The sequence below is a fragment of the Leptopilina heterotoma genome, unplaced genomic scaffold (assembly GCF_015476425.1).
Source record: "Leptopilina heterotoma isolate Lh14 unplaced genomic scaffold, ASM1547642v1 Lhet_267, whole genome shotgun sequence".
NCBI classification, from domain to species: domain Eukaryota; kingdom Metazoa; phylum Arthropoda; class Insecta; order Hymenoptera; family Figitidae; genus Leptopilina; species Leptopilina heterotoma.
Genome location: NW_025110976.1, coordinates 1,333,626 through 1,359,771, shown reverse-complemented (window position 1 = coordinate 1,359,771; position 26,146 = coordinate 1,333,626). Strand labels below are relative to the sequence as shown.

Genomic DNA, 26,146 nt, shown 5'->3' with positions numbered 1-26,146 from the left:
TCTAATCGCTATTTTAATAATAATTGTTGAAATAAAAAACTTATCTTGTAATGATTAGGTTTTTATTTGCTGGGAATTCGCTCGCCGGATGGAGTCCGGGTTCCCTTAAATATTAATCAAATAAATAATTATCCACAGATAATGGCGTGAAACGCCATCTTTGAATTATTTCTCTGTAATTTCGAGGAGAGGTGTAGTCAATAACGAGACAATTAATTAAACCTTCGTAAGAAATATATATTGTAACAAATAAAAGAATTAAAAGGTTTAAAACATAATTAACAATATAAAATGAAATAAGAAATAAAATGAATAATAAACAAAATAATAACGAAGCCTAAATTATAAAGAATATAAAACAAAATAATAACGTAGCCTAAAACTAATAAAGAATATAAAAGCAAAGAAAATAAACTAGAATTACTAAAACAATAATTCGAAGAAGATTAAAAAAAAACTAAGTAAACTCGCTTTAGAAAAAAGTGTCCCGCCTCATGTCGCTATACGGCAGGTGGTACTCCAAGATTCTCACGTCTGAAAATAATACCATTAAATAAGAACTACCTATTTAGCTACGCGTGAAAAAGTGAGATTCTTTTACGCTGGGTTATTCTAGAATTTACCCCATCGCTCTACGAGGCGAACGCGACTAGTACGTGCACTCTGAGAAGTGGCTTGACTACTATGAAAATGACCACCCAAATGTCGGTACGCTGCCGACACTCCTGCTCGACGCGTAGAGTTGCGTAACGGAATACTCAACGGGCGATTTCTTATCCAGGGTGCCCCCTGAGGGAAGAAATCGTCTCCGTAGCTTAGCCTCAGGTACAGCAAGGGCTCCTGTATGCACCTGGGGGGCAGAGTTTCAGGTAGATAGTATGACCTTCACCACTAGATCCTCCCATGAGAGCTCCCACAGGGAAGTCCAGGTGGAAAAGTAGAATGGTCTCTGCATCCTCTCGTGAGAGCTCCCGCAGGGAAGTCACAGAGACCAGGAGGTTAAGAGAATGACGGAGTTCTCTTGGCATAGGAGCTCCTGGAACCAAGAGTACTTAGCATTGCTTGTCGATAAATTCACCAAGAGCTCCTTGAGTGAAAGTATCAATCTATTTGGAGAGCGAGTTCGTAGCCTCTTGCCCGGAGTGCTCCCCGTGGCGTCGAGCCACGAACTGAAATTCTGAAATCGTGCAACGAGAGATATAGAGAGACGGCCAGCGAGAGAATGTAGACGGCGCGGGAAGGGGAGTCAGCGACGCAAGACTTGTGCGCGTACGTGTCTCTCCCTCACGCTGCCGAGTGCATTGGTAACGCTGCATTCAATTCGATGCGCGTACGCTATCGTTACAATCTTTATTAACTTTTTTACTATTATACATACACGGAAAAAAAAGTGTGCTAAATTTACATGAAGCGTTGATGTACTTTTCGCTAAACACTATTTGATGTAAAAATCGTTCTTATAGCAAGAGATTCTTTCATGAAAACATGTATTCATTACATGAATTTACTTGTTGCAAGAATAGAAAAAGATATATACTAATTTTGTTCGATCATTATACTAAAAACGTTCAAAAGACATGAAAGAAATGCTCCTTACATTCAGATGTAAAATTTGCTCGAAATCTATGCGCTTTTCGGATGGATTTCTTGTAAATGGGACTGGGACCCGAGACGCATGCGCATCTAGATGCAGCTATATTATCGCCATAGTGTATATATATATATATATATATACCGCTATAAATCGCAGCTCGTGTCGTGTGATAATTTCCAGTTCTAAAGTGAATTAGAATTTCTTTTAGAATTTTTTTCCAGTGTGCGAAATATATTCTACTTTTGCTAATTCTGTAAGTAAAATATTTTATTTTGTGTGTTTAGCTGTGCTCTTATTTTGCTTTCTCAAAAAACAAGCATGGTTTGAAGTTTAAGGTTATGTTTCAATATTTATGTTCTTTTACCTATAATTCAATGTCTTTCAAATACACCTATAAAAGTTTACTATCAGTAATGTTGAATGATTAGAGATAAGATAAATTGCTAAATAAACGTAGAAAGTTTTTAAAAATTATAAATTAAAAGAAAGAATATGTGAAATTTAATTTGTGAGCTTTTTATTTTCGTCTATATATACTCATGTCTATATTTTTGACTTTTGTTAAATAATAACTGAAAGATTGTATCAATTGCATGAAATGTTTGTTAAAATATTATAAAATAACTTGCTTTTCAAAACATTAATCGTAAAATAACGTTCTCTTGTGACTGTAGCATAAATAATTCACAAAATAATTTCAAACACATGTTTTTAATGTAATCTTTATATATAAGCTATGTTCAAGTATAAATAATAACGAAATATAGAAATACTATTGTTTTATTAATAAATGAATGATTTAAGTTAAAAGTACAAGTTATTAAAACTTTTAACCCTCTGTATGTAGTTTTTTCTCTAAAATATAATCTGTGGTAAAGAAATTTAAAAATAGAAAAAAATTAATTCTTTTCTCTTGGTACGTTAAAATTCTTTCGGAACAACTAACAAACTCTTTATTTGAAAACCAGATTGAAGTATAGTTATTAAATTTACTGCAAATATAAAATGTTCAGTAACATTTCATTGATTCAAAGAGACTGTTTTTCTTGTAAAAATGTAAAAATTTATTCACATTTTCATTAAGTTTCTGGTTAAATTGTAAAAATTTATTCACATTTTCATTAAGTTTCTGGTTAAATGTCTACCTATTTGTGAATGTTTATGCATGTTTATCTATTAATTTATGTTTATTAACGTATGTGACAGGCAGATGGCGAGATTTTAGTGGCGGGTCTATTTTTCAATTCAAAAGATTTAGTTTTCAAACTTCACAGCTTTATGAATATGGAGAAAAGTAGTTTCACTAATCATAATAATTCACTTCAAGTTGAACGTCAAGATTACCATTACTTCATATCATTAATTATTAGTTTCATGTCATCAAATAATGGTTGTAAAAATATTAGAAAATAATGCTAATTCTATATCTTATTTAAATTATTGCAGAGCCTCAACAAGCAGATTTTAGCTTAAATAAATCTAATTCGTCAGTTGTCAATCTAAATATTTCGGAAGAACAAGTTTCTGGTGGATGCATCTTATTTGATGGTGCACTACAGTACCGTCCGCAATTGTCAGTCCACCCATTTTTAAAGGAATGACAAAAATTTTTTATCATAAAATTCATGAAAACTAAAATTTTTTTTGGTTTATATTTTAAAAGACGATAAAATTTTGAAAAGAATAAGACCTTACAGAAGTCATTTGGCCAAAATTTGTAGAAGATATTCCTAAAAATCGTCATTTTCCATGTTTTACAAAAATTTAAATAACTTCTAAAATAATGAACGCTTTTTAATAATCTTAGGCTTATTTTAAAGGTCTTTTTCTACGGAATAAGAATTACTTATAGGCATCAACCTGTCATTTTTAACTTGGAAAAAGCATGACGTCAAAATTAGACAAAAAAGTTGGAAAAATTTGAAATCAATTTTTTGTACTAAAAACTATTCTAGAACATATATAAAACATGATATGGTGTAGATTTTTCAAGAAAATTCAATAAAAATATATGTTTGAGTTTCAAAAATTATTTTTCTTTTAATAATATTATTTCAAATTTTTTGAATTTTTTTGTCCAACTTTGACGTCATGCTTATTCCAAGTTAAAAATTACAGGTTAATGCCTATAAGTAATTCTTATTCTGTAGAAAATGGTCTTTAAAATAAGCCTAAGATTATTAAAAAGCGTCCATTATTTTAGAAGTTATTCAAATTTTTGTAAAACATTGAAAATGACGATTTTTAAGAATATCTTCTACAAATTTTGGCCAAATGACTTCTGTAAGGTCTTATTCTTTTCAAAATTTTATTGTCTTTTAAAATATAAACCAAAAAAAATTTTACTTTTTATGAATTTTATGTTAAAAAATTTTTGTCATTCCTTTGAAAATGGGTGGACTGACAATTTCGGACGGTACTGTATCTGTACTCTCCCAAGAAAATTCACTAAGTACACCACAGGACAATAATGCTGAAGGTGAATTAAATTTTGTTTATTAAAATGTTTCAAAGACATAATTATTATTTTACGGTTGAGAAAAATTCAGCTTTAAATTTTTTTAGAATCAGCTAATCAAAATTTAAGAAAGGAAAACTACATTTATCAGATTTTAAACTCAACCTACGAAGAAAGTTTTTTGCTTGCAGCTTATGATTTTGAACAAGATGAGGAGAAGGTAGCTAAATTACTTGAAACAAAAAAATCAACATATTTTTCGAAGAATAAAGTGGCAAAATTAATCATAAATAATGAGTTTTGGCGAACAAATTCTTATAAGTAATTATTTTTTCTTATTGGACATATATATGCACAAAAATATTTTAATGCGATGAATATAAAATAAATTTTCTATTTTTGTTTACAGTATATCAAGTGATCGTTTAGAAGCGCTAGCCGAAGCTACATGTGAATTATTTCCGGATTTTTTAAAGGAAAGTTTTTATACCAGACCGTCAAATACAAAAGCTGCTGGAGGTGCCTTCCAAACCTATTATTCGAAGCAACGGGAAAAGGAGATTGCTATAGGACGACTAAAAATAAACTTTTTGGAGAGAAGAAAAAGAACTTATCAAGGTAAATATTTATAAAAAATTTTTTTAATTTTTATAAAATCATGGTTTAATTTATAAATATGCTTAAAATTTTAATTTTAGAAAATCAAGAATCTGATGATTTCGTAAAATTAAAACAGCCAGTTCACATTATCGATGAAGACTTCAAACAATTATGGTGCAATTCTGCTTTGAAAGAAAGAATATCTTTCTACGAGAAGACGGATGTTCGAACGATTTTCGAAACATTTTGTAATCTTAAACATTCTGTAGGATATTATCTGGTAAGCATATGCATTTATATGGATTTTTAATTTTAATAGTTATTGAGAACTACTTAATATCACACATATTAACTTGTAGGTTCAGGTCGATTTTGAAAAGAACTTCAATATACAGAGCAACATTTTTGCAGAAAATTGGCCTTCAATTGGGGATAAAGTTATTAAAATAGCAAAGAAGAAAAAATCTACAGACGAACTGATCAAACAAATATTTCGGGAAAATGCATTAATTAAAGATGATGGTAAATGTTTTAAAAATAAAAGCCGCATCGCACCTTTCTGTTCTGTCCTCTTTTTTCACAAGTTTTCTTCTGTCTTTCGTTTATGTCACTTTTTTCTAACCTCTTTTGTTTTGGGTACTCTTATTTACTTTGTGCTCTCCTCCTTGACGATCTCTTCTTTCCTCCGATTTTTTTTGTCTTAACTATACTCATCCACTTTCTGTCTTTGGTCCTTTTATGACTTCTCTAATCACTTTTTTATGTTCTCTTCTGACTTTAGTTCTCAATAATTAAGTTTACATTTTCTATTTTCTACTTTTCAGATCATAAAAACACTCTAGCGTTGATTTTATTACCATTAATCTTCAAAAGAATAGCTAAGCAGACTACAAAGTCTAAAACTAAAACTCACTGGAACCCACACAAAGAAGAAATATTAAAATCTTTTATTGTTCACATTAAGGTATGTACTTTACTGATTTATATCAATATATTTTAATAATAAAATTCTGATAAATAATCTTAAATTTCAGGAAACCGTAAATTTCAAAGATGAACTACAAGCTGTGGAAAATAATCTGCTCGAAATGCACAACGATCACAAAATAAAGTTGCAACCGTATGTAATTATCAATGGTCCATCACTGAATGACGTAAAATCAGCGTTTGTGGTACTTGATAATTATAAATACCAAGTATCTTCTCCTGTCGTAGCAGTTGATATTTGTTTTCAGTGTATGAAAGTGTTTGGAGAAAAATATTCGTCAGTTTGCAATCACGTGTGGCAATTTATAGAAAGAGAAGTATATAAGTTTGAGGTCAAAGATTTGTATACGGCAGTAGCATCTGTGATTGAAAATATGAGAAAAGTTCATTAATTCGCTTGTTAACAATTACGTTTTCACTGTTGTGCGGTACTTACAATTGATATTGGAAATATCCAAGATTGTAATAATTTGTTTCTTAGAAATTACATTTGTCAGCAATTGTTAGAGTTACAACTGTGAATTTGAAGTAAATTGTTTCTATGTGGCAGTAACAACTGCAATTAAAAGCGTGCAAAAACTGTAATAATTATATCCATTGATTAACTGAAACATTGTGTTTTTATTCAAAATGGATTTTCAAAATCAATTGAGAGAAAACATTGGTTCAAAAAAAGAAATATTAGACAGAGAAATGTTAAAATTTACGCTTAAATTGTACAATAATCCATTACTTTCCAGAAAAGCAGTCGGGGAGATAATTGAAACATTTGACGATTTCATATCAGAACTATTTATTCCATTTCTTCAAAGTGAAATAAAGAGCAACTTAGCACATTTACAGCATGAACAATCTTTCAAGCAAGTACAATTTATTTTGGAAAACAATAAGCATACTTTTAATGAATTTTCTACTGAACACCGGAGATTCAAACTTTATAAAGATCAGAGTTTCTATATTGAACCAGAAGAGATTGAAATTGGGGAAGAAGCTATTCATGTCATTAAGGATCCAGAAAACATTGAGGTTAAAATGAAGAAAGTCTACGCAGCTCATGTTCCCTTAAAGAAAACGTTGGAAAATTTTTTTAAAATACCAGGAATGTTTGAAGAAACGAATGAACATTATAAAAAACTGATGGCAGAAAAGGATGTTATATCTAACTTTGTGCAAGGAGATCTCTGGCGCAAAAAATATTGCTTGCAAAATGAAGAAAAAATTGTATTCCCTATTGGACTTTACTTTGATGAATTTCAGACTGGAAATGTGTTGGGGAGCCACGCCCTTGAACAAAAATTTGGAGGAGTTTACATATCAATCTTGTGCTTACCACCTCATTTAATTGCGAAATTGGAAAACATCTTTGTTTTAACCATTTTTTACTCAAAGCATTTGCAAGAATTTGGAAATAAAAATATATTCTCAAGAATTATTCAAGATTTAAATCTAGTATCTGATGAAGGTATTAAAATCAATGTAAATGGAAAGCATTTACAAGTTTATTTTGAATGTGCCCAAATATTTGGAGATAATTTAGGATTAAATTATATATGTGGTTTCCAGAAAAGTTTCATAGCATTACATTATTGCAGAATTTGCAAAGCTTCTTCCAAGCAATGCCAAGAGATGCTTGTCGAAAATAAAAAATTGATTAGAACAATCGAATCATACGAAAAAGATTTGTCAACAGACGATTCAAAATCAACTGGTATCGTTGAAGAGTGTGTTTTTCACATGGTAAACAAATTCAACATCACGGAAAATGTATCTGTTGATTTTGCTCATGATCTGGAGGAAGGGGTCGCTGTTTATTCTCTTAGTGGAGTTCTGGAACAATTAATTAAGGATAAGGAAATAACACTTGATCAAATTAACAACCGAATCGAAACGTTTCCTTATTCAGATGCAGAAAAACCGAATAAGCCTAGACCGTTGTTTTTTTCTCCTGACAAGAACGGCCGATTTAAATTAAAAATTAAGCAATCAGCTTCAGAGATGCTCTGTCTTGTCAGGTATTTAGGTTTGATGATCGGGGATTTGATTTCAGCAAATAATAGACACTGGAAATTGTATATCATACTTAGAAAGTTAGTTAGTGTTCTAACGTCTCCAAGGCTGACTAGGGGTGAAATCGAAAACGTCAGGGAAATTATTCAAAAGCATAATGCACTTTATATTAGTCTTTTTGGAGCACTGAAGCCAAAAATGCATTTTCTGATTCACTATGTAACAGTCATGTTGTTAAATGGTCCAGTGATCCATTATTCCACCTTAAAATTCGAAAGGAAAAATAAATCTTTAAAAGAAGCGACACGTAGTACCGCGAGCAATGTAAACCTGCCACTAACAATTGCCATTAGGCATCAACTGCAACAGTGTTACAACTTGGAGTGTTGTCAAAATGTTAAAAGTGACCTTTCGCTTGGACCGATAAAAAATCGAAATGAATTGCTTGAAACAAGAGATCTAATTACAAACATACCAGAAAACTCAATTGTAACAACATTAAAATCTGTAGATATTTTGGGAAAAAGTTTTTCTGATGGGACGTTCCTAGTAACCAAAATCACGGAGGAAAACCCCAAGTTTGGCGTGATTAAGAAGATTTTTATTTGGAATAATAATACTTACTTTCAAATCAATGAATTTGAAACCCTCTATTTCAATCACTATTACCATTCTTATCAAGTAAAATCAAATCAGAGTAATTGTGATACTATTGTTAATATAAATCTGCTCCCTAAATTACCGCCGTGTTTATATATTAAAAAAAAAGCTATGAGTTAATCGCAACAAGATTTGATTTGTAAATACGAAACACAAAGTGTTTGCATATTTTTGCATTTTATAGTGTATTATTAATCTATTTGTATCTTTAAGAATTCATAATGTAAGTTTTGTAATATAAATTTATATTTCTGTGAAATAAATTTCGTCTCTAATTTTCTATTTTTTATCAACATATAAAATCTCAAAATTAAAAAGATTGCACAACGAGGGTAGCCACATGTCAGTAAAGTCAGGGAAATGTCCAAAATTGCTACTTTTCGACTTTTCTTCCAAATATTGCAACGAAATACAATAATTTTTAGTAAAAAAATGCAATTTATTTTAACTTTTATAATGCGAAAAATTACCATAAACAAATCTTTCAAAAATTGTTTTTGAATCATTTTTTAAGATAATTAAATTTTTAAAATATATATAATAAAAATCTTTTTAAATAATTGAAATTTTATACAATTCAATTGAAAATAATAAATTTTTTTTAACTATTTTGTCAAAATTTTTGAGAATCAACTTTTAAAGAATTTTCATTGAAAATTTTGCAAATAATTGAATTATCAAAAAAGTTAATGAAAAACGTATACATTTAAAAACGAAAATTTGCTTCTAATTTTTAAAAATTTGTTTAAATATAATATTTTCAGTGTTTTTAATTACTTATTTTCAAAAATTCAAATACATACAAAAAGAATAACATTTTAGAATTATTTTTAACATTTTGAAGAAAAAAATTATTTTCAAAATTTTTAATTATAATTTATTAAAAATTAATTAGTTATTTTAAATTATTCAAATTTTTTTTATGAAATTCAATTATTTTCGAAAAATTACATTAAAATATTTTCAAAACCAAATTTTTAGAATTGTTTAATCTTTAATCGGAATTTTTTAAGATTCAATTATCTTTGAACAAAGTAAATAAAAATTTATGGAAATTTACTTTTTTAGATTTATTATAATTTCGGTGAAATCATGTTCGTATTGATAATTAAAATTCTTCAAAAATTAAATTATTTTTATTTACATTTTTCAAAAATTCAATTATTTTTAAAAGATTAATCAAATTTCAATTGTTTGGAAATTTTTCAATTGTAATATAATTAAAAAGTTATTATCTTTCAAAAATTATTTTACAATATTGACATTTACAATTATTAAAAGATATTGAGTTTTTGTACTTAAATAATTGAATTTTAAAAGAAACTTACATGAAGAAAATTATTTAAAATAAAGATAAAGTTTAGTTAAAAATTGTAGAAAATAATTGAATGTAAGTAGGGCTATAATTGTGATTTTTATGAATTTTACTTATTTTCCGTAAACATTCATATTTTTCCTATAAAAAGAATTTGTTCAGGGAAATTGATAAACTGAAACTTGTGACCACCCTGACAAGTCTAAATTTAGACCCTCTTTTAATACTATTATTACTTTTTTTATGAATATTGTTTCGTCCTCTCTTTTTGGAAGTGGTTTTTGAATTTTTATAAAGTTAACCTTCTTTTAATTCCTATAATTCTTCCTATAATTTCATTGAACTGGCTAAAAAACAAATATTATTTATACATTCAACAGATCAATAAAAAATAACTATCTATAAAAGAAAAAATATGTTTAATTATATTTGAAAAATAAAAAAATTGATTAAATATATAACGTTTCCTTAATTTAAATTTAATAAATCATTGGTTTTGTTATTTATGTAGAAAATATATGTGATGAATTAATAATTATAATTGAAAACATTATAACAAATTTTTAAAAAACGCAATGTTCAAATTAAAACTATTTAAATATAAAATATCTTATCAAATTTAATACAATGACGGTAATAAAAAAATTTAATGACTTGAAAATTAATAAATAGATATTCACTTAGAGGTTTATAATTTTGAAATAAATAATACTAATAATAATATAATTTTTATGTTTCTTAATATGATTTATATATATATATATATATATATATATATATATATATATATGTATAACTGGGTACAACTTTCGCGCATGCGCACTTTATTAGTATCTCATTTGCAAGAGGTCCATCCGAAAAGCGCATGGATTTCGAGCAAATTTCATATTGAGTGGTGGGGAGCATTTATAGCATAGTTTTAAGGAAATCGTGGTATATGTTCTAACCTTTTTTCACATTAAAGTAAGTGATACTAGAAGCGCATGAATTTGTCCTTTAAAAGCACGTATCACATGATGCAATTTTCGGACGACATATGCTTGTGTGATATTAGCACACTTTTTTTTTCCGTGTACACCTAGAAAATTTTTTTTTTTAATTTTGCAATTTTTTGATCCACTTATAATAACCGATAAATATAAACTGTAAAATCGCTAATTAATAAATAATAATTATTTCTTTAAACAATTGTTAAAATATAGTGATTTGACATTTAAAGTGGCGTTTTTTTTTAATTTGAATTCCCGATAATTTCCAGGTCAAACTTTTATTGACAATTAAAACAATATTGTTGTACATTATTTTAAATTATCAAGAATGAAAACGAAAAAGCATGCAGACAAACAAAGACGTTTAGATTAAATTATTATCAATTCTACTATTTTTAATAGAATGCTAAAAGCACCTAGATGTTGTTGAAGTGTTATATTGAACAACATCCTGAAGGATAGGAAATTTTATTTTAACTTTTAAGCGCTTTTCATTGCGATAGCAGACACAAACGAATGTCAGTAAAAGAATATAATCGTCATAAAAAGATGTTTAAGTTTAATTGTTTTCAATCATCAAGAGGAGCAGGAATTTTTCCCAAAAAACATGATTACCCGACCACCGGGTAAAATGTTATTTGATATAGAATAGCCATGTGATCGAAAAGTCATTTGATATAATGGTCATTAGATAGAATAGTTATTTAATCGAAAAGTCATTTGATATAAAAGTCACTAAATACGAGTACTCCTAAAGACGTAAATGCAGTAAATACAAAATCAGGGTGTTCATCTACCTTGAATTCGATTTGTTAAAAAGTTTTTAATAAAATTCTTTAACAAAATTTAATTATTTTCAGTTGAATTTCACAAAAATTTTATTAAATCGAAATTTTTTAAAAATTTATGAGTCATTCCATTATATTTCGACTAAAGTCGTTGCCGACTAATTTTAAAAAATTGTAATATTTTGCAGGAATAATTTTAAAGATATTAGGATCACCGAACAAAAAGAATTTTTTAAATATTTTTTATATTTATTGTAAAATAAGCATCTAAAGTATATGAAGTCGTAAAAACTGACACTTTTTCATCTAATAGAAAATATTAACGAAAACACATAATTTACTATAAAAACGTAAAAAAATTATTAGAATTTATTAAGAATGAATTATTTTATTATTATAAATTGATAGAAACAATTATTAATAAGAAATATTAAATAAAAAGTAATTTTAAAGTTTACATGGAAAATAACCTATTTTTGCAAATTTCATTCACTAAATATGAGAAAGAGAAATCATTAAATTGGATAAAACCTTATGAAATATAAAGTACCTGTGATTAACTTTCAGTTTTTCTTATCACTTTCTTCCTGTTTTCTTCACAAATATTAAAAAATAAGCAATTAAAATTGGCACTTTGCTTATTTTCACGATTTTCAAATGTAAATAACTTTTGCCTAGAAAAATGAAAAATTACGAAAATTGGGCAATAATTAATTCATCACTAGATACACTCACTGGAAAAAGATTTTCTTTGGTCCCGAAGCTATTTCTCGAATTAATTAACTTTAAACTTTTGACTATTTTTATCAGGTTAATACATGTGTTTTTTAAAGGACGAAGTTAGCTCTTCTTGTTTAATCGTTTTGAACCAACTTCAGTTTTAAAGAAAACAGGAAGAAAGTGATAAGAAAAACTGAAAGTTAATCACAGGTACTTTATATTTCATAAGGTTTTATCCAATTTAATGATTTCTCTTTCTCATATTTAGTGAATGAAATTTGCAAAAATAGGTTATTTTCCATGTAAACTTTAAAATTACTTTTTATTTAATATTTCTTATTAATAATTGTTTCTATCAATTTATAATAATAAAATAATTCATTCTTAATAAATTCTAATAATTTTTTTACGTTTTTATAGTAAATTATGTGTTTTCTTTAATATTTTCTATTAGATGAAAAAGTGTCAGTTTTTACGACTTCATATACTTTAGATGCTTATTTTACAATAAATATAAAAAATATTTAAAAAATTCTTTTTGTTCGGTGATCCTAATATCTTTAAAATTATTCCTGCAAAATATTACAATTTTTTAAAATTAGTCGGCAACGACTTTAGTCGAAATATAATGGAATGACTCTTATTTAACTAAATTTGAGTCAGTGACTGATTTTACACTATCAAATTAATTATTTTAAACAAATTCAAATTTAGAGAACAGTACAAATATCTGAAGAAATTAAAATAAAAAGCAATTTATTGAAAAGAAATTAAAATAATATAATTTTTTTAATTTGGTGGGAAAATTCCCCGTTTGGCATGAAATTCCTGGTTTATTCAGAGTTTTTCCTGGTCAAATTATATTCCCGACTACTTCCCGGTTTTCCCAGTTAGTAGAGACTCTGGCGGGCCACCTTGATAATTTAACATTTATCGGTTATTATAAGTATAGGTACGAAAATTGTAAAATTATAAAGAAACAGCATCTTTTTATGTATAATGTAAAAAACATTAATATATAACAACGAATAATTCTTTAAACAATGTTAAATAATATCCATCGAAGATTGAATTACATATTTTATTTAATATATCAATTTAACATTAAATAATACCGCAACAAAATCTGGCAAATTTATAGAAATTGGCTTTTTTATTTTTCTTTTAGAATTGTTATAAATTATCAATAATAAATTGTTTGCACTTTAAAGAAATTAAAAGTTTATTGTAATAATTATAAAAAAAAATTATTTAACCTTATTGAGCAATAATAGTAAAGTAATTTCAGCGTACATATATTGACAACAGTTATAAATAAACAGTAAAAAGTGTGAAATAAAATTTCTTTTATTATTTTTTGATTTGTTACTCTATCTATAGAGCAATTATTAAACATTATACAGTTAAATTCGGCATTACCAATTCGAATTATAGAAGAATGAATATATTACATATATTATAGGGTAAATTTTACCCTAATAATATAATTAAAATTAAAAATTCCAATTATTCATGCCTGGTTTTAGAGATGAAGTATCCATGCTTACAAACAGAACATATCCCTTTTTCCATTCGAACCTATTTGCAAATATTCAATCATTCAATAAAGATAAAAAAAATTATTTCTATATAACAAATTTCGTGCAGACACAGATTTCATCGAATGCTTTTCATTATTAACGAATAACGAATAATTTATTCTCTTATCCTCATTAATATACTTATTTATATTTTATACAATATTCAATATTGTTATATATAAAAGCTGAAAATATTTGTTACATATTAACACGTGCTGCACATACATAAACTCCGTCGAGTGGTTACCACTATGAAGGACAAATTTACTTTTCATCTCCTTTTTATTCATATTTCAGTTTTGTAGTTTGTATGATTCTTAATTAAACTAATTTATTTACCTGAATTATTTCTACAAGAAGTAATAGAACCTTTCTTTAATCAATTTATGATCGGAAATAAATCGTTTCACATGCAAAAAAAGTCACTTTATATCACCATTTCTTTTGTTGTAAACTCCTAGCTTCCGTTTCCAAGAAACAGAATACTTCCGTTAAAAGGTTCATCCGCTTCCGTTCTTTCAAATTTTCCGCTATGCTTAAGAGTTTGAGATTAAGTACATTTGTTTACGAAAACTAGTTTTTTTATGATTTATATAATAAACATTTTAAAAACGTTACGCAAAAACAATATAATTTAATTGTTTTCTAAAATTAAAATTGTTGGGTCAGTCCATTATATTTCACCTGAAGCCATTGCGGCCTATTTTTAAAAAAATCTCATAATTTGTAAAAGTGATGTTTAATATCCATAGAATTCATTTTTGAGAATTCTTTTATAAAATTTTTTGAATTAAACTTAGAATTTTTATTTTTAAGTTGAGTTGCACAGTAAAAAGGTTAGATTGACAGTTATGAAAATTTAATAAAAAAGCATGGAAATAATTTAGATAATACAAATTTCTTGATTAATATTTGTTAAAAATGAGCTAATTTACTTGTATAAATAGATTATTATGTAAACATACCTAAAATAATAGATAAAAATTGATTTTAAAATTTACCTATGAAATGCCAAAAGTCACTACACTTTATTTACACTTTTCTAAAAAGTTTATAAATATTAATAAATTTATTACTATTTAATGTAGAGTATTTTTAATGTACTTTCATAATATGTGCTAACTTTTTAATTTTATAATATAGAAATATAAAAAATTTTACGTTTAATATTGAGTGTTTCATGATTTTCAGTGATTTTAATCACTTATTTCTTCTCACCCAATTAGAAATGTCCGGAGTTAGGACGGAGTTAAACACCGACATGGTACTGACTCAGTACTGACCGTCGGTACTGACTTTCGGAACCCGATCAGTACTGGGAGTATACTGACTCCAAAACCGAATCAGTACTATGTCGGAGTTAGAAAAGTTCTAAAATCAGTACTGGCAGAAAACTGGCTTTACACTAAATCAGTACTGCGAAGGAGTTAAAAAAACAATCAAAATTTGTTATAATGTAATTAAACATTAAACATCGTTTGATTTATTAACAATTAAAATATTTGCAAAGATTTGTAAAAACATTATTCATCAACAATAATATCAAACATTTTATTAATTTATTATTAACTAATAGATATATTTTAATAATATAATAATAAATTATTATTAATTAATTATTTTTAGAATTATTACGTATTATTAATAATAAAAAAAATTTTATTTTTTAAAGCTGTATATATATTTTTATTTATTTATTTAACAAAAATTTTTCTTAAATAATTTTTTTTTATTATTATTTTAATAAATAATTAGATTATAAATAATAAATAAATAATTATATTAATAATTTTTACCATATTATTATGATGTATCTATTAATTACTACATAATGACTTGATAAAATGTATATAAAGATATATGTATAATAATTTTTCTTGAAATAAATATAATATGCAGTGGATTTATTATTAAAGCACTATATATATCGGTCCCACAATTCAAAAGGAAGTTTATGCGAGATAACTCCCGAGCTTGCGTGGCTATGCGGTATGTGTATTCGACTTGCGTCCTCGAGGTCTAGGGTTCGGTCCCCCGTGCGTGCGATATTTTTCCGTCTTAGTTTTAAGTGTTTTGTGTATAATTCTTAACAGTGTTACATACAGTATAAGTTTAAATAATTAATAACCAGTAATAATAATAATTTAGTCATTAATCTAAATAAATAAGATTTAAATAAATAATGAAAAAATAAGAAAAATATTTTTTTTAAACTTATTTTAATAAAAGGAATTCTAATAATTAATTAATAATAATTAATACTAATAATAATTATTAGTATTCAATAAATTACTCCCCATGCTTTAATAATTAAATAAGGAGCTTATACTGACCGCCGGTAAAAATCAGTACTGGACAGCGTTACCAGCCAGGGTTTTCCCAGTACTGACTTAGTACTGGAGTCAGTACTGCAATACTGGTAGTCAGTACAAGATCAGTACTATGCCAGTATTACATTTCTACTTGGGCAGGTGCAAGACCAAAAAATCCCATTTTTGTCTTAATATTAAAGTTTGATCTTCTTTTCCATTCTATTAAATTTTGGTGATGGAGAACAAATTACTTTTCAGTTTAAAAAATCTGCTGAAAAAACGAATTTGTTGGTTAAAATGCAAGTAGATTTTTGCAAAACTATTGAGATAGCCAACTTCAGTGTTATAAAATTACCTGCATTTTAACCAACAAACTCGCTTTTGGAAGCAGATTTTTTAAACATGAATAAAACTACAAAGTAGCTCGTTCTCCATCACCAAAATTTAATAGAATGGAAAAGAAGGTCAAACTTAAATATTAAGACAAAAATGGGATTTTTTGGTCTTGCACCTGAGAAGAAATAAGTGATTAAAATCACTGAAAATCATGAAACATTCAATATTAAAGGTAAAATTTTTCATATTTCTTTATTATAAAATTAAAAAGTTAGCACATAATATGAAAGTATATTGAAAGTACTTTACATTATGTAGTAATACATTTTTTAATATTTATAAACTTTTTAGAAAAGTGTAAATAAAATGTAGTGACTTTTGACATTTTATAGTTAAGTTTTAAAATCAATTTTTATCTATTATTTTGGGTATGTTTACATAATAATCTATTTATACAAGTAAATTAGCTCATTTTTAACAAATCGTCGGGTTAGCGCAATATCAGACTTATTCGACAAACAAAGCAAGAACATACTTATTCAGAAAAAAGGCAAGAACATGCTTATTCAAAATATAAAGGAAAAACAAACGAATTCGCAAATTAACCTTTTTAGTCAGATTTTTAATTTTGTACAATTGTTTTACGAATAATAACTTTTATTTAGTTCCATTGAGAATAATTTTTTTAATATTTTGTTTTTCTAATATGAAAAGTATTATTGAAATAAAATTATAATATTCTTGATAATTTAAAGTCAGACTAAAAAGGTTAATTTGCGAATTCGTTTGTTTTTACTTTATATTTTGAATAAGCATGTTCTTGCCTCTTTTCTGAATAAGTATGTTCTTGCCTTGTTTATTGAATAAGTATGATATTGCGCTAACCCGACGAAATATTAATCAAGAAATTTGTATTATCTAAATTATTTCCATGCTTTTTTATTAAATTTTCAGAACTGTCAATCTATCCTTTTTACTGTGCAACTCAACTTAAAAATTAAAATTCTAAGTATAATTCAAACAATTTTATAAAAGAATTCTCAAAAATGAATTCTATGAATATTAAACATCATTTTTACAAATTATGAGATTTTTTTAAAAATAGGCCGCAACGGCTTCAGGTGAAATATAATGGACTGACCCTGTTATAAAATGAAATTAACAATAAGACAGTTTTTATCGAAGTAGAGTTGCCAATGGTTACACAGAAAAAAAGTGAATCGTAAAAACAACCGCATATGTTTAGTTAGAAAAAAAGTAGTTAAAACTACCACATATGCGTAATTGAAATAACTAACAGATTGTTTTAAATGACTTATAACAATAGTATACAGTTGTAAAAACTACAGTTAAAAATAGTTACTAATTTCACGAACGACACGCCACGAGATAAAAAAGGACACAAATATATATCTCTGTCCTTTTCTAACCTATGCATTGCGTTTGCGAACGAATTTCGTAAACTAATTGTAGTCTATATACATGCTATATCTAATAATAAAAAATAAAATTATTTCTTGTAATAAAAAACAATTAAAATTGCTATAAATAAGATGTAACGTAAAAACAATAGTAAACGACAAAATGAGACGAAAAACATTAACGAAGGAAGGAAGGATGAAAGATAAAAACAAAGACGATAGTATGGGGTCTTACAGCCCCGCCTGGCGGGAGATATTTCAAAATTTTACTTTTTCTATATTTTATTAACAATTATCTTTAGTTTTTCGATTACTACACTAAAGTCTCCAAAAAAATTATAAACTATGCAATAAATTGAGAAAGATAAAAGAAATTTCAATTGCAAATAGTAGTTTAAACATTTCATTTACCAAACTATACTATTCAATTTTTATTTTTTAATTGAATACGTAAAATTTCTTTAAAAAATTTAATGTCAAAATTAAATTATGTACATTAAATTAAATTATAAAAAAGTAGTTACCTTTAGAATAAATGCGATAGTTGAAGAGTTAAAAATTGAATTAAACACATATGATAATATAGAACATAACCATTGAAACACATCATAACACATTGCAAAATTTGACATTTAAAAATATAAAAAATGCCAATACTTAACCCACAAAAATTAATTTTCAAAACAAACAAATGAATGCAGATAATTTGCTAACGGAAAGGAAACTTACGATTATTATAATGTATTAATTACTCTATCGGAAGAGAATTAAGGTATCACACACATATATGTCACAAATATTTAATAATGTGTATAAAATTAAAAGAAAAAGGTTTGGAGCAGTGTTTTAATATATGAGGCATTCTATTTCAAATCGTTCCACCGACAAAAAACAATCGCAAGGAGAGCGATTTTCTAATAAATATAATTATTAAAAAATTTAATTATTTGTAACATATTATACACTGAATCAAAAGAGAATTTCATGAACTTTATAATGCTATTTTTATTTTTTTAAATTTTTCTCAATTTCGTAGAGAAATTCCTGTTTGAAAGTTTAAACTCTTAATATCTCAAAACACCCCACCGTCGATTTTTATCAAAATTATATGAAAATAAAGCTTAACTTTTCTAGTTTCCATTCCCGTATAATATATTATGGACATTTAATGGGATTAATAGAAAAAAAATTGTTTAAAAAATATGTTTTTAAAAAATTTGACAAATGGTACGAAGTTGAATCCTAACTAACCTTCAACTTCGTACCATTTGTCAAATTTTTCAAAAACACATTTTTTAAACAATTTTTTTTCTATTAATCCCATTAAATGTCCATAATATATTATACGGGAATGGAAACTAGAAAAGTTAAGCTTTATTTTCATATAATTTTGATAAAAATCGACGGGGGGGTGTTTTGAGATATTAAGAGTTTAAACTTTCAAACAGGAATTTCTCTACGATATTGAGAAAAATTTAAAAAAATAAAAATAGCATTATAAAGTTCATGAAATTTTCTTTCGATTCAGTGTATAATATGTTACAAATAATTAAATTTTTAAATAATTATATTTATTAGAAAATCGCTCTCCTTGCGATTGTTTTTTGTCGGTGGAACGATTTGAAATGGAATGCCCCATATGAAAATATGACAGTTGATAGATAATTTAAAATTATTCTTTAACAATGATAGTAAATAATAAAAAATAATAATGAGTGACAATATACACTAATTTTTAGAATGCTGTATAAATAATATGTGACGCGATCTGAAGAAAGGGACCTTAGAAGCAAATTACTTTAAGGTTATGTTAGTTTTACTTTTTTCTTGATTGAAAATTTTCTTTTACTTATTGCAAATTAAAATCAGTGTTTATTAAATATTTTAGTTCAAATGAAGACTTAAACATTAATCCATTTTTTGTATTTTCATTTCAAACATTACAAACATAACCTATAGTTTTTTGCTTCTAAGGTCCCTTTCTTCAGATTGCGTCACATATGTGAATAAAAGAGGTTAAGTCTAATGTTTTTATGTAGAACAATTGTTGGATAATAAATTTTTTTTAATAATTGTTATAAAAAAATAATAAACAATACAAAGTGACATTAGACAGTAAGTTTTAGTGGGAACTAGAAAATCCTGTAAATCCCTGTATAAGATCTTGTACAAGAAAATGCACACGTTCAGCAGCTGAACTTGTAACAACAAAATGTACAATTTCTTGTACAAGGATTTGAAACAAGTTCTTGTATTAGAACTTGTACAAGAAAATATACAAGTACTTGTACAAGAAAAAAAACTAGTACAAGAAAATGTATATGATCTTGTACGGTTTCATGTACAAGTACTTGTACATGAACACGCACAAGTACTCGTACATTTTCTCTACACATTATTTTTAAGTTGCAAAAATGATAAACATTAAAGACTGCGCAGTAGTTTTTATAAGCCTTTAGAGCTGCACAATAGTTTTTAGCTTGCCTAAAGTAAAGAGTCTTAACGATTGTAAGTTATTAAAATGACAATTTCAAAAAAAAAATATTTATAAATTTAGTAGTAAAGCTAGGCCGGTTCTGCCCCAGGTTCTGATCTCGGCTAAGTACCCTCGGTCGGTAATGCAGATTTCTACTTTATCAGTGGTTGGTAGGGATGTTCTACCTTACCGACCGAGTGTAGTTCAAACTTTCGAGTGGCTTAGAAGGGGCTCTCTGTTTTACCAACCGATTTTTTAGTTCTGGCTGCCGCTGACAGATGGCGCCACCATCGAATTCAAACCTGCTTGGCGGGAAATTTAAAAATTTAATTTCAAACTTTCGAGTGGCTTAGAAGGGGTTCTCTGTTTTACCGACCGATTTTTTAGTGCCAGCTGCCGCCGATGGATGGCGCCACTAGCGAATTCAAACTTGCTTGGCGGAAAATTTAAAAATTTATTTGATAAATTCAAACCGCTTGAACAGAGAGCCGCCATTTTGTTTTACCGACCGAGTGCGGTTTGAGTGTTGTCCCGAGAGATGGCGCCACAACTTAGTCGTTTAAATTTTTGTATTTCGCGGGCAAAGATGACGCCATATTGTTTACACTAATAAGATTATTAAAATTTTAATAGATGGCGCTTGTAAAAGTTGTTGAAATCTATTATATTAAACATAACCTTAAAATATATTATATTAAACATAACCGTAAAATATATTGTATTAAACATAACCTTAAAATCTATTTCATTAAACATAACCTTAAAATGTAAACCTTATTATCTAAAGTAATACTAATGAAGGTATTTAATTAAATACAGTATTAATAACAGTTCATACATTTATTATATTCAATATATAATATTTACACTTGTTTTATTTTAAATTCAATATGGTTGTATGGACTACCAATATACTTCAGCCGTAATTGTCCAGAACTAATAGCTTCTTGCATCTGATCCAAGCATATCGAGTCATCAGTGAACATTGGTACAAATCTTGAAGGTAGGAATGTATTGAACTTTTTATCCACCTCAACGACGACCTTGACTCCATACCTGGTGTTGACAACCTGGATCTTTGTTATAGGATACTTATGTCCAGGAGTCAGCTCGGAAAGCGGCTTCGTAGGTAGGAAAGCATCCATGCGACCAATTGCGTTAATTTTGGTTAGATCCATCTTTTCTTAGAGATAATACTTTGTGAAGTTACAAAACAGAATGACTAAATCAGCTTAGATGCCTCTATTTATACCCAAATATCACGCATTATCCCCACCATTACTATTACGCATGCGCAGTACCCCTACCACTATTTTACGCATGCGCAATAGCTTTTTATGTTTGTAAAATACCCCAACTTTTTATTATTGAGCAACACCCACTTTGTGACGTCATAAGACAAGTCTAGACTAGTTTTAACATGTTTAATAGTTTTACACATGTCTAATAAAGATAATAGGATAGGGAAGGGTTAATTAAAGTAAACATTAATAGACATTTAATACATTTATTCATTATATAGGAAATTTTCACAATCATTATAAAAATCTTTCAATGTACAATCATTGTCAACTTCATCATTATTTTCTATATTATTTCGTAGTACATTCGATGGTTGTATCAATCAATTTCGTAGATTACATACATTTTTCACAGCACAGTTGCTAAAGCTACGTGTGTGATTTGTACATGTAGATGAACTATCTACACTTAAACTTTTTAGCGACGGACATTTAAAATCATCAAATTAAACACATGTAATGTATATTTTTCTAACCATTTTTGTTTTTCTAAACCTTTTACATAAACCGTAGGTGTACCTATTAGTACTTCTTTTATTATAGGTTGTAATTCTTCATAAGATACGTCACCAGCAGCCCAATCGATACCATGATAATTATTTGTAAGCCATCGATTCTCACATTTGTATCTTGCAGGCAATCGAATCCAGGCATATGGCGGCTCGAAGAGGTAGACCAATGGATGAGCATCTTGTTGAAGTGGTAAAATCGCCAACTCTTTGATGACAAACTCGTTGTATGGTCTCTTGAAGCACTGAATATCTACGACGTACGCCATGGTATCTGAAATAGAATAATAACTCAAGCCTTAGAGAGACGCTCTCTTTATAACCTTTCCCCCACCACTTCAAATACCCTAACTACCAATGTCGTCTATGATTGGTCATTATTTCCACCAATCACGTTACTTTTTTAACAACGCTGCTGATTGGTGTATACTGTATAATGCGGTCGTGAATTATAAGGCAATATGCAGCTGTATTGGCTGGAAAATTTTCATTTGCTTCAAATTCCAATCGAACATCTACAGATGCTTGTTTTTGAAATTCGTTTTGTTTTAAGCAATCAATAACAGCCAATGGTGCATAATCTTTAAAGTTATTTCTAGTTAATAAAGGTTCAGATTCTTTTCCATAGTAGGATGGTTGAAAATTACAATACATTTCATATAGTATGGAAAATTTGTTTTGAGTAAAATTTAAATTTAAATTTGCATAAGGATAGTACTGTGAGTTTAAGAAAAGTTTAACATTGAGAAGATTATACAGGTATCAAATAAATTTGCATACCTTCCTTGATCTTCTTTTCGATTTGTTTGAAAACCAAGAATAACATATCGAGGTTTTTCAACTTGTGTGGAAGTTTTTACAGTCCACACGTGCTTTTGAGTGGCAGGAATCATAGGATACTCATACAATCCCATGATCTAAAACTCATTGTTATAAGTGAGTCTTTATCAATAAATTTTAATAATTCAATTTTTTGGCGATCATTTACCATTAAATATGGAATCAACCATTCAACTTTATTAATTATAATTTTAAATTCTTCACGCTCAGCTACTCCAATGTTTACTACAGCATTAGGATTAGTACGAGATCTTGTTAGAATAAGTTCATGTTTTGCATTTACAACAATCTTTTGATAGTCTTCAGAAAAACCAATAATCATACTTAGTGGAATTTTTACATCAAAATATCCAGCATCATTTGTTACTCTACTATCATCATCATAACCAGCATTTTCAGAGTAAATCATTTGATTAGGTGTTTGAGAAATTAGATTTTTCATTGTGGTTGTAATACCAACATTTTTAGAGCGATCAATTTCTACACCATTTAATTCATAACGAATCTCATTAAACAGGTAGGAAATACCATTGCTAATTAACTTTGTATTAGTTACAAGCGTATTGTTTGGCTTAACAATTCTGCCAGTGACGTGTAAAGTACTTTTAGAGGGAAGAATGTACAAGTCTTGATGTTGAACTGCAATTCGAATCTCGTCACTGTTACTAAATGCTGATGACACGTATGGTTGATGTGCATGAATCTCATAGTGTGCCACAGAATTATCAAATTTTACTGGACTTAGAATGTTTAAAATTTCTTCCATTTTTGTTACAACAACAAATAAAAAGTATGTGAAAAATCAATTTTTTCCCTTGTTTTCTTGATAAACTGTTAGGCCGAGCTGCTTCAGAAGTAGTATGTTCTGAGATGTTAGTCTCTTGCGAACTGATTGAGGAATGAATGACTTCTGACATGGCAACTCTTTTATATAGCTTCCACCAGTTTTTCTATGAAATACAATTCCCATTACGTTGATTTAACGTGTAATCGAATTGTTATAGTTTCACCTCTAAAATTTATTAAATCTCCGTCTTGATCAACGATTCTTACTTGAATATTATGTATTGTCTTCACGGCGATTGGAAGGTAAATGACGTGAGATGGAACTTCCACAATCTTATATCCAGCTGCAACAATTGGAAAAAATTCGTGAATTGTGTGTACCTTTTTATTATTTATGTATGCACCAGTAGTAATGTTACATTTAATTCTAATAGCATTTACCTTAAGAATAGCTACTGGTACATCTGACGTATGAGCCTTATTAGCTGTCAATATTCGTGGAGTAAATCCTAATAATTTACCAATTAAATTGTTTTGTTCAAAACTCACTTCAAGGCTGCTTGTTATTTCACTACGTAAAGTATTATTGTTAGGTTTGATTCTTACAATTTCAGATCCATGTTCAATAGAGTTTTGAATATATTTTTCAATATCTTCAATTTCATAGCTTCCAGGGGGTATAGTAATCACTTTATTACCAATATATAATTTAGTTTTACCTTGATCGATATTAGGAATTGAATTGAAAGTTAGTAATTCAACTAAGCCAAGTACATAATTTTTATTAGATAATAATTCTATCGGAGCAAAAAAAATTCTGCCTCCAGGACAGATGAATTGCCTGAGATAGTCAGAGTAAAAGATTCTTTCATGTTGATGACTTTTTATAAACTGATTAGGTGGAATGACTTACAATCACTTATATAGAATATATTTTTGAGTTATTTCAAGCTGCCCACATAAGAATTTTAGACATAAATGACCACAATTAAAGCTATTATAATCTTGATAATTTTGATGATTATACTGTATTAAAGTATTGTAACCTAAGTAATTGACAAGTTCATAGGGTGGTTGAAGATTACCAAAACTATCAAAGTATACTGCTTTATTATTAACTTTTTTATATGCAACCCAATGAGTTTCAGAACCATCTTTATCATCTAAATTAATAATGGCGGATTCATTTTTTCGAGGACCTCTTATAGGTAGTTCATTTCGCATAAAAACTCCTCGAAAATGGGAAATTTTCATTTCTTTAGCATATTTAAGTAAATCTAGATCTGTAAGTGCTCGTTGAGGCAGCTTTAAACTTTTTTTTTCTACATCGTCTTTTAATACCTTGTCCTTTAACGTATGGTTTCAAATAAAGTCCCAAACCTTGTCGGTATGGTTTTAAATGTAGACCTTTGCCAAGTGCCACTGCTTCCAACTCTCTATTATGACGCTGAGCTTCCTTCAACTGCTCTTTTGCTGCACTTGCATCATTAACAGCTTTTGCTACACCAGCAGCTCCCCCAGTAAGCGCTCCAAGTGCACTTAGACCAGCAAAAATTGGAATTAATGGTAACAGACCACCAACTTTTGACGGAACAGGTAGAATACGAGGTGTTAAAACCTTTTCTCTACCACCTGCTTTCCTTACAGCTTTTTGAGCTGTTTCAATAGTTGACTTTATTGTTAAACGATCATCATTACCAGGAATTATTGATTTTCTTGCAACATCAACAATTTTTCTAAGATTTACTCGTTTTTTTAATTTTATCTTCTTTACTCGTTTCTTTGACTTTGTCTTTTTCTTCTTTACTCCCATTCCAAATTTTGATTTTGCTTTCATAGCGTTTGTTATTGCGTAAGCTGCAGCTCTTTCACTATATTGTGCGTCTGGAGCAAATACACGTTGCCACGCTTTGTCAGCTAATACTCTATCAGCAGCGTTTCTTTCTTTAACGTTTTCTCGATTTTTCGAGTAAGCAATATCGTGCTCTTTACAAGCCAGTCGTCAATCTAGACTCGATTGTTAAACAACAAGAGAAGAAAGTGAAGCGTCATAGTAGTTTATTTTCCAGTAGTATTCGAGCTATTTTTTGTGGACCAACAAATTGTGAAAAGACAAATGTACTCCTTTCTTTAATTTTACATCCTAATGGTCTTAGATTTGATAATATTTACTTATACTCAAAGTCTTTACATCAACCCAAGTATAAATTCTTGGAACAAGTATAAATTCTTGGAACAAGTTGTAAGTAATGTTGAAAGAGTAGAGTATTTACCATTTAGTGAGCATGAAGAAGTCTATACTCCTAAAGATGCAAAACGGAATTCAACATTTATATTTGATGATATTGCTTGTGAGAAGCAAGATAATGTAAGGGCATTTTTTTGCATGGGTAGACATGTTGATGTTGATTCTTTTTATCTTTGTCAAACATATGCCCGCGTTCCTTAACATTTAGTACGTGATAAT

The 26,146-nt window shown here is 28.0% G+C and overlaps 2 protein-coding genes across 2 annotated transcripts; both read left to right on the top strand.

Moving 5' to 3' along the window:
- Window positions 1–3,949: 3,949 nt before the first annotated feature.
- On the top strand, window positions 3,950–6,045 carry LOC122503626. The gene is made up of 7 exons (XM_043614244.1): window positions 3,950–4,073; window positions 4,160–4,373; window positions 4,462–4,670; window positions 4,751–4,932; window positions 5,012–5,174; window positions 5,477–5,616; window positions 5,687–6,045. Exons 1-7 carry the CDS (start codon window positions 3,986–3,988, stop codon window positions 6,029–6,031), a joined length of 1,341 nt encoding a protein of 446 aa, XP_043470179.1. The 5' UTR covers window positions 3,950–3,985; the 3' UTR covers window positions 6,032–6,045.
- Window positions 6,046–6,269: 224 nt separating this feature from the next.
- LOC122503625 lies at window positions 6,270–7,803 on the top strand. Its single transcript, XM_043614243.1, has 2 exons — window positions 6,270–7,664; window positions 7,697–7,803. Exons 1-2 carry the CDS (start codon window positions 6,270–6,272, stop codon window positions 7,721–7,723), a joined length of 1,422 nt encoding a protein of 473 aa, XP_043470178.1. The 3' UTR covers window positions 7,724–7,803.
- The last annotated feature ends 18,343 nt before the right edge of the window (window positions 7,804–26,146 follow it).